We start from the raw sequence: 10265 nt of genomic DNA on the forward strand, positions 1-10265 counted from the left end.
TATATATATATATATATATATGCTACTTCTCCAAAAATAAATGAAAAGACAAAAAGTACAGAACAATAATTAAAATGTTAACTTTCTCATAGCAAAGCAAAGCACAAACCACCTCCAATCGTAAGGCGATCAAGTAATCAAAAAAAGCAAGACAAGGCTCCGGCAGGTTGTCCTAAGAAATTTTTGTGTCAGCCACGGAAAACTAATGGTACTATCTATTGAGAACATTTTAGATTAGACCCACTATGCAGTGTAGTGGTTATATAGAATCTTTAACCAATTGGATTTCCATGTCATCAGACAAACTTATAAGCACCCCAAAGTTTAGAACTTTGGTTATCAGAGCAGTGATTTGATATGCTATTTAACTCCAGTGAGCTAGTGTTCATATTATTTTACCACTCACATTTATTAATATTTAATAATGTTTGTTCATGCCATTTTAAAATTTCTAAATGAATTAGTAAGAATCCACTAGAGACTTCAATTGCTTGCAATGGAGTAGACTCGAGATTCTGAAAAATTCTTCTAATATTAAGCCTCTAACAATAGAGGCCAAAAATATCAAAAAGAAAAAGAGAAAGAAAACCTCAGAGAGAAAAGCAAAAGTAGCAGAATGATGATTCTTTTTTCTACATCAACTTGGTGAGAGTATAGTCCCAATTATTCAATCAAAGGCTAATCTGGGTGTTGCTATGAAGGTATTGTGTAGATATGATTAAAGTTCTTAATCAGCTGACTCTAAGTAAGGAAAATTATTCTTGATAATCTAGTAGGCCTGATTCAATCAGTAAAATGTCAGAGCTGAGGTCTTCTGTGCCTGAGAGCCTCAGCCTGACGTCTGTACCACCTGTCTGTGGAGTCTAGACTTACCCAGCCAGCCCCTCATTATTGCATGAGCCAATTTCTTGCAACTTATCTCTTAATATATACACACTTTCTACCAGGTCTTCTTCTCTGATTGAATCCTGACTGATGTGTGTATGGTGTTAGCAGCTTACCTGGAGCATCTCCTGCTTCCTACTTTTGCTCTGGGGAAAAGAGACAAGTTCAGAACCCACATAAGTGAAAGATCAAATTAAAGACTAAGTAAAAAAGTAAATCAGAAAACCGGCAAAGTAAGCAAACCTAAACATAGCTGTCTGGGTACAGGGAAGAAAACTATTCACAGGGCCCAACGGGGCTGGGTTCACAATAAGGTATGTGTAACTTTACACATATGAGATACTTCAGGCCCACCAGAAATGATGAAATTTAAAAGTGAGAATACCAAGTACTCAATGGAATATGGGACAATGGGAACTGACATTCACTGCTCTTGAAGAATAACTTTGGAGCACAATTTGGCATTATCTGGTAAAATCATATCCTAGTAGTTATTGATTTCATTCCTCTGGTAGCTGAAATAAGATCCCTATGAACCTGCATACTAAAAAACATAAGAATGGTCCTTTCCACAGAATGTATAAGAGCCCAAGCCTGGAAGCAGTTCAGATCCACTCCCAGGGAGACTGGATCAAGTGCAGCAGACTCCCATAATGGAAACTCTGCAGAAAAGAAAATGAATTAACTGTAGCTACTTGTCCTAACATGAATATAATAACAAAAAGCTCAAGACATAGCTCTCCTTGGTCTTACCACATATTATAAAGATAAACTCAGGACTGGATCCCTACTTACTCACTCATGTCCTATATCAAAGCTGTCAGCTCTTCAGACGAAGAACTCTATCCTATTCACAATCGTACCCAAACAGCCCAGGTCAGCACCAGCACAAAGAAGATACCTAACAGACATCTGCTGAATAAATGAATAAACTTTGAACACAGCAGGCATACCAGGAACTAGACCCTGTGTTTCTAGCCTGGAGTCCTGATGCACAAAATCTGATCTTACCTGCCAAGGACCCTCTCTGCCATCAATGACCTCGAAGCTGTTGTTATCCAATTTATCTGACTAGTGTTAATTGTCCTTTCTCTAGCTTTCTAGAACCAAAGCTCCCCTAGACAGTTCCACCCAACACCACTCAAGTTCCAGTGATTACATTCTCATCAAAAAGATCAGATAAGATCAAGGAGCTTATCATTGTTGATTAAAATGAGATTTTGAAATGTGCTCTACATTTAATTCAGGCATGGCGTAGTTTCCCACTACTTGCCATAGATTCCAGAAAGCTGATCTTAGAGAAAACAAGAACATTGAGAGGGTTTGGCAAACATACAGCCCAGAAAATCAAACAATACTAGCATAACAGGTTAAGGCACTAGAGTTAAAATTAATCAAATTGAAACAAAATAGCATCACATTAAAGTCTTGAAAAAAAAAAAAGAAATTGGACCATATTGATAAGGGATATATTGTGAATTCCTGGCACCTTTCGATATGGGAAACAAAAATAAGAGAAAAGGCAGATTTTAGGAGAAATTAATTGACACCTTTTCTCTCGTGAAACAGTAGGGTACTTTTACAGCACATCTCTTTTCAATAACTGGGATGTTCCTGCTTTGAACATTACAAAAGCAAAATGCTTTCCATGTGGTAAAGGTGATCTTTTTAAAGATATAATCACAGTAATTTAGTTTCACAACATCAACTAACCATAGCACGAAGCATGCTCTAGTGTGGGCTAATGACGCCATTCCTATCAGTTCATTCCATCCTCTCTGTAGGGGAACGTGGCATAAGAACACTGCAGTTACCTAGTTCAGCAAGACCAAGCACATGTCGCTATACCGAGATTTTAAAATTCTAAATATATTGTTTAAGCATATTGGCAGAAACATCAGATATTCTTGAATCGCTAGCTACTGTTTCAGCATTGATTCATGCTTATTGTCTTAAGAAGAGAGAGGATCAGAAACAACTGGTACTTTTTCAGTATCTAGAAAAAGCACATTTCTTTTTTCTATCAACATCATATAGACTAGACACAAGCATACCCTAGTTTCATCTTCTTGGCAACTAAAAACTCTTTGCCAGTTTCATTGGAATGGTTCACTGAATTCCTACTTTTCACCTACTTTCACTCTGTTACACAGTGCTCAGGATCGGGATGGGGGAATCCCCCTCTAATAGGATTTGCGAGAATTGTTGATGAAACAAGATTTATAGTCAAGAAAGACTTAAAGACTAAGCATGAGGCAGGATAAAAGTTGAAGACTAAAGCTTTCATTCACGAGCGTGGCTATATTCTGATACCAACTGTGTTGATGCTTTTAAAAAATCTCTCCCTCCTCTGAGGCACAACTCCCTCCCCCCACTTTGGTGAAGGAAGGAGGGACTCTGACCCTCTACATTAACCGCTGTCAGTGACCGTTCCACTCAGAGGTCTGAAGCAAGTAGGAGAGAATATCTTTTAGAAGATGTGCATGAAGAAATTCACAAGGCAAATGTGGTAGGATGAGCAAGAGAAGGTTTTATGGGAGTGGAAAGTCATCAGGTTGGGTAAGAAGCACAGGATGAAACGGTACGACAAGCATTATAATTCTGGTGAGTGTATGACCCGACAGGGGACCACAGTATTTGTAAACCTACTCTTTTCTTATCCATCCCTTCTGTCTTCATGACTAAATATTTGTTATTCTCCATTGCTTTTTACTTCGGATTAAAATGAGGGTACAAAAACTTAGGTTACATTGTCTGCATTTGTTTGGCAATGTCCAAGCTGTAGTTGAGCCCCTCACCCAGGAGGTGTGCCATATGCCCTACACTGTGCCTTTTAGGTGTGAGCACTCTCCCTGCCCCCTGACTTGAACTTAATTGTGTTTTTCTCTTGTATGGGCATGTAGTTGTTAATCTACTGGTTTCATATTAGTATCCCAATTCATTTTTTATGAATTCTACCCCAACGAGGGAGTTATAAGGGAGAGAGGTGTTCAAGGTGGATAGATAAGAAATAGTTTAATTAATTTCACAGAGCAGCAATGCCTACGAGAGCAATTGTCCAGGAAAAGTCACTCACTGCCCTAGTAACTAACTCTCTCTGACATACCGATGACCTAGTGATTTAAAAACTATCCAATTACACACACAAAGTGTTCTTCATCACCCAAAATGTAATACACATTGAGCAATTATACAGGCGATAGGGCTTGTGACAGATTAACTTATCTGTATTGGGACCTTCACAAATCAAATTAGCGAGATGAGGTATCTCATCTCTTTTCTTGATACTGGATTGGAAGATTTAGACAGCAAGTTCTCTAACTTAAGAGAAAGCTGCAAAAGTTTACTAAGGTTAAGAATTTAAAGCAGCTGTCTGTTTTTGTGCACAGAAAACATTTTAGATTCAAAAGTTTCTCATTGCTTAACCTATGTTTGCTAAGATAATAGAGGGACCTCCCAGGCAAGTTGCCATTTAGGGTAGGGCTGGGTGATGTTTATAGGAATTACTTGTCCTCTTGTCCTTTCATTCTTCTATTTGCAAAGCTCAAGTTCTGAGTCCTCCAGGATCCAATTTCCCTGACTCCCTTATCATCTACTTTCCCTTTGAGGTCCATGATTTTCAAATACTTGAGACTCATAAGTGGATTCCTTTTATTAACTGTCCCCTCTGGCACTGATTTTTCCTCTGAAGAAAGAAGAAATTACACAATATTTAAGAAAACGTCTCCATCTCCAGTGACCCTTTATGCATAGTCTATTATCTCCTACATGTTAAAGAGAATGTGAGAGTTACAAGGAAATAACTTGACTCAGTTTATTTCTGAAAATTACCCGAAACTCTTTTTGACAAGACTGAGAGGAACAATTCAAATCATTCCAGAAACCTAAGAGCAGAGAACACAGCCCAGTGAACCACAAATGCAGCACCCTGCAGCTAGTGGAAGGTTTACCGAATTCATCAGCTGATAAGGTGTTAATAAATTTTTCAGTTTCTCTTTATATGTTATTACTGGTATCATCAAACATTTAAATCTGCCTTCTATGTGCAGACATGATAAAGCTGTCTGATAATATTCTACACTGCTAATTCTGAAAATCATACGTCTTTAACCATTTTCCTCTAGAATATTCAAAATAGTTTTCTTAAAACTCTACCGTTCTGAATGTCTTATGAGTATCACTACCTAGTGTGGCAAAGATGAAAGAGGTGTTTTTCTCCCTCTTCCCATTAAGAATATGAAGAGATCTAAGTATAGACAAGTGAAATAATTATATAAGGGTCACACTTTCTGGAAACAGAATAAAGAGGTGATAATAGACTTCAATAAGAATAGGGCATATTTTGATAAAACAATGCTGGTGTGGATGCAGTGAAAAGCGAACACTTATACCCTGTTGGGGGGAATGTAAACTTATACAACCACTATGGAAGGGAGCATGGAGATTCCTCAAAGAACTAAAAGCAGACCTATGATTCAATCCAGCAGTCCCACTACTGGGCATTACCCAAACAAGAAGAAGTCATTATATCAAAAAGACACTTGCACCTAAATATTTATCACAGCACAATTCACAATTACAAGGATAGGGAACCAAGCTAAGTGCCCATCAACTGACAATGAATGGAGACAAGCACCAGGGAGTACTACTCAGTCATAAAAGGGAATGAAATAATGTCTTTTGCAGCAATGTGAGCAGAACAGAGACCATAATCCTAATGGAAGTTTCTCAGGAGTGGAGAAATAAACACCATATGTTCTCACTTAAAGTGGGATCTATATATATAGTCTTAAAGAGGCATAGTGGATAGTAAAAACTAAGACGGGGGAAGGGTGGGAGTGAGGGCTAAAAATCTACTTGCTGGGTAAAATATACACTATTCTGAAAGCCCTGCTTCAGCATAATATAATTCATCCCTGTAACAAAAATACTTGTACACTCTATGTGTTTTATGTAAAATAAAAAGAAAACCAACAACCTAATGTAAAAAGAATCAGCAAAACATTTAAACAGTTACTTTATCAAAAAAAGGTATACAAATGGCAAGTAATAGTCCTTAGGGAAACGTAAAGTAAAACCACAATGAAACACCACTACACACCTATTGAAATAGTTAAATTAAAAAGATTGACCAGACCAAGTATTGGAGAAGAATGTAGAGGAACAGGAACTCTCATGCACTGCTGCTAGGAATGTAACATGATGCAACCACTTTAGAAAACAAGCGAGCAATCTCTTTAGAAAGTTAAACATACACATAGCGTGTCTCCACTCTACCCCTAGATATTTTCCCAAGAGAAATGAAAGCCTACGTCCTCACAAAGACTTATAGATCGATGTTTACAGCAGCTTTATTTGTAATAAGATAAAAACTGGGAACAACCCAAATTTCCATCAACAAATGAATAAATAAGTTTTGTGTTAAAAGAAAAAAAAAGAATAATACGAACTCCCCAGGCTGCAAGGACATTTAAATCACAATACCTTTTAATCCACAGGTTGGCTCTTCAGTCTCTGGAACTCTGTGCCTCTGTCTCCTGTAAACGATGTGCGGGTGGTACTCGCCCTCAGCCAGTGGATGCTTTTTCACAGGCTCAATGAAGAAGTCTCCATGTGGTAGGTGGAAAAATCCAGTCTGTAAAATATATTCAATAAGAAGGTTAATTTGAATCTACTCCAACTATTAGAAAAAAAATTAGTAAAGTGAAAAATTATATAGATCATGATGATCTCTGAAACTCCCAAGAGGGGGGCTTTCACAGTCTGTCATCTGCTCTCACGGAAGAGCTGCACACATATGAATTATTGAGATATCTTTACAGTCATGGTTATGAAATGTTTGGGGGTCATGGAACTCTTTGAGATTCCAGTGAAAGAAGTACACCTATACACATGTGTCTAAAATGTAGCCTACAATGTTTCAGGCTCATGGATTTCTCTGAAACCCTTGCTGGATATCTGTGGATCTCAAATTAAGAGCCAAAGCTTCCCAGTTGCCCCATTAGAGAGTTGGTAACTTCATCCCACACTCCATTGACAGCTTTCAGAATATTTACTATATGTGGACAGTCCAGCCACGTGTTCACATGACTGTTTGATAGGAAGTGTTAATGCCATCCTTCACTCATGAAAACAAACATAAGGCTAAGTTCCTAATCTGAGGTGGAGTCTCAGGAGTCTCCAGTGAAAGGCCCTTCTAGGGAAAAGACACATTCTCATTGCACAGAGATGCAAATCAGTGATATTTTGGAGAATTCTAGTCAATCAGAAACTCTTCTTAGAGGTCAGGTCTGGAAGTGGTATAACCTTTAACTCTCTTGTTCTTTTAGAAAAATTTCTTAGTGCCCATTTGCACAGCTTAGAAAATTCCTCTGCCAGGGCTCTCCTTGGATGGATTTAACTTCAGAATTCTTCATCTACAAAATACAGGGCCTGCTCTACTCAATCTGACAGGGGCATCCCTCCTTAACCTAGGAGGGATCCAGAGCTCAGATGCTGAAATTAAACTGAGTTCAGGTTAAAATTGATCCTCCTCTCCTTACCTCTGTGACCCTAGACAAATTAATTGCTCAGTTTTAAAGTTTCTCAGCTGAAAAATGGGATAATCAAGACTTGCTATGAAGAGTAAGTGAGTTAATATATGCAAAGCTTTTACAAAAGGGCTTGACTCGTAATCTCACCAGGCTCTTTCCAGACCTCTGATTTCATGCCATTGTGTTGTATTAGGGCCTCCAGAGTTAATCTAGCAGTTCTGTGATGTTAAGTTTTCAAAATTAAACTTGGAAACATTGGAGGCTTAGGGAAACTGCAAAATGTTGCCAATGTTCAAGCTCCCCTCACCACTCCTCAGCAACCCAGGGCTGCTCCGCTCCACAGATGAGTCTGAAGACCAGTGAGCAGTCCCTACGGCTAGGGTACCAGAGGGGTTCCATCCACGGAGGCTACTCTCTCTTTCCAAAATGTTTGCTTCATTGTATCTAGTACACAACCCAATCTTAACATAAACCTCACAACTGGCTTTCTAGTTGGACTATTGACTTTAACATATCTCTGATTACAAGGACAATAGAAAAAAGAGAACTTTCCTGGGAGTCGTAAGTATAGCCATGTGACTGTGAACAGCTCGTGTAAGCTTTTTGAACCATAATGTCCTCATCTGTCAAAGGGAGCAATGCCTACTACCTCCTCAGGCTGTTCTGAGACTGTAAAGCAACAAAGTTCACGAGAGTGCCATGCAGACTGCATTACAAATGCAGACGGGTAATACCAACTCCTACGTCCTATTTGATACAGTTTGCTGTTGTGCTCACATTTCTTAGGAGACATGACTTTTTTTCTGTATCTTTCTCTGGAGAAAACCTCTGGGACAGGAAGAATTGAAAGCCCAGAGAGAGCTGTCAAGTAAATGCAATAAAATAGTTGCAAAGAGACTCTGTGCAGCACTCAAAAGTGGTTCCATTTCTTCCCTGAATCAGAGGCCAGGTGCAGAAGGAGAGTGTGAGCCTGTTGCTCAGGAAGCTCATTTGTTCCATGGAAATGAAGCAGTAATCCAGGATTCCTTGGGGATGGCTAGACCTGGGGGCCCTTTGTGAAAAAGCTATGAACTCAATACCGATGTCCTCCAAAGGAAAAAAGAAAAAAAAAAAAGCAAAGGTACTACAAAGAAAAAGGATTTATTGGTATTTTTTCAGCCTCAAAATTTGGACCCAAGTGAAACAGATGGAACTCCATTTGAGAACACAATACTTATTTTATGAGCAACATGAATGAGAATGCCTGAGTACCAAACAAGCATTTTCCTAAAGCCTTATTCCATGTGTGTCTCCCAACAAGTCCCTGCCAGTGTGCACATGGAAATTGCTACTCAGCTTCAATATTTCCAAAAGCTGGATAGAGACCCAGGAGAGCTGGTGACTCACCAGCAGAGAACAAGCAGAGAAGCCTGAGCACATGCAAGTCAGCTGCTGGGGAAAGGACCAGGCAGGAGGGGGAGGGGAAGAGACATCAGCCAGCTGTGGGGAGGGTGAGGTGAGGGATTTTCCAGTGAGCTCTGTACCCCCTCCCTTCCCCTGTACATAAACAGACGGAGCTTTGTGCATCTGGTCCCCAGGAGACCCTGGTTTATTGCTATCTCTCTGTCTAACTGCAGCCACGTCTTGCTGGAAGAAATCATCTATAGTTTGCTTTCCAAAGGAAGTGCTGGCCCTACACTTTCTTGGGAAGCTCACTGCCCAGGAGAATCATCTCCTTCTGTTAGCAGTTCTGGACTAGAACCAAAGCAAGGGCTCTCCATTCAGTCTTCTTCAATCTGCTCACTTCTCTTACACCTTTATAGAAGAATGGGAATGGAATTAAGGAAAGACTTTCCAATTCAGTGATGGCTTATACTGGATATTCTAAAGAACCTGGGAGGAATGAGGCCCAGGCCACAGCCCAAGGAGGATCCATGTGCCTTTCATCACCTCAGCCTACCACTCTCTTGACACCTGGGGTCTTGGCACACTGCTAATTTTCTTGTGGAAATAAACTCACCTGCTTATTTTAACTAAATTGTGAATATCTGTGAATGTTTCTCAAGGACATCTTCTACAAATTGTTGTGGATAAACTACATTTTGAAGTACTACAAATACGCAGAGAGATATACAAACCATAACTGTAAATCCTCATAAATCTTTCATAAAAAGGAACACCCAGATGGTAGAATTACCAGCTGCTGAGAGATTTCCTTTCCCCATTCTCAATTATGTCCCCCAGGGGTAACCATTATCTTGATTTCCAATACTAGTAGGCTTTAAGTCTCTCCTTAACTCCTTATGGGAAAACTTATTTGACACACACACACAAATACAAAATGTGTACCAGTTCATTTCAGGTGTTCCTTCAAAGGAAAAGATTTTGCCAAATAGGTAGATTTCCCAAGACCAGTTAAGTCAGACTCCTCACATTTCATCCATAGGAATATGGCAAGCCCAACTGGTAAGCCCAAAGGACTGAGATGCCTTGGTGTGGGTTAGTTGGCATTGAACCTCCACTGCTCTCTGCTGGGCAGGGGTGGGGAAGGACAGCCACACTCTTCAGAACAGTCTCAAATTGAGAATAGTTATCCACAACCTCTCCTGCCTCCCCCTCAACTTGCATCAAAGAATTAGTCATCTGAATGTGACATTATACTTCAGTTAGTGACAGCAATTTGGGACCCAGTGAGAAATGTGGCAGCATCTTACAAGCAATTTGTGAATAGAATGCTCTAAATTCATGGAGCCAGAGATCTTGAAGAATCACCTACCTTGTGCTGTTGTGCCTTCAGGAGAGTACCACAGGTGAGCCCTAGCTGCCTGAAGAGTGAGAACCAATGATATTGTGCAAGGCGTGTGAATG

The 10265-nt window shown here is 39.6% G+C and overlaps 1 protein-coding gene across 1 annotated transcript in view; it reads right to left on the reverse strand.

Annotated features, from left to right (window-relative positions):
- The window catches only part of ADAMTS12 (ADAM metallopeptidase with thrombospondin type 1 motif 12), a 315003-nt gene that overhangs the window by 189333 nt on the left and 115405 nt on the right, over nucleotides 1-10265 (reverse strand). The window contains exon 3 of the mRNA XM_003792927.3: nucleotides 6370-6520. Within this exon, the coding sequence (XP_003792975.1) occupies nucleotides 6370-6520 (151 nt within the window). The remainder of the gene's footprint in view (nucleotides 1-6369; nucleotides 6521-10265) is intronic.

The sequence above is a fragment of the Otolemur garnettii genome, unplaced genomic scaffold, assembly GCF_000181295.1.
Source record: "Otolemur garnettii isolate 467f Iridium unplaced genomic scaffold, OtoGar3 scaffold00063, whole genome shotgun sequence".
Classification (NCBI taxonomy): Eukaryota; Metazoa; Chordata; class Mammalia; order Primates; family Galagidae; genus Otolemur; species Otolemur garnettii.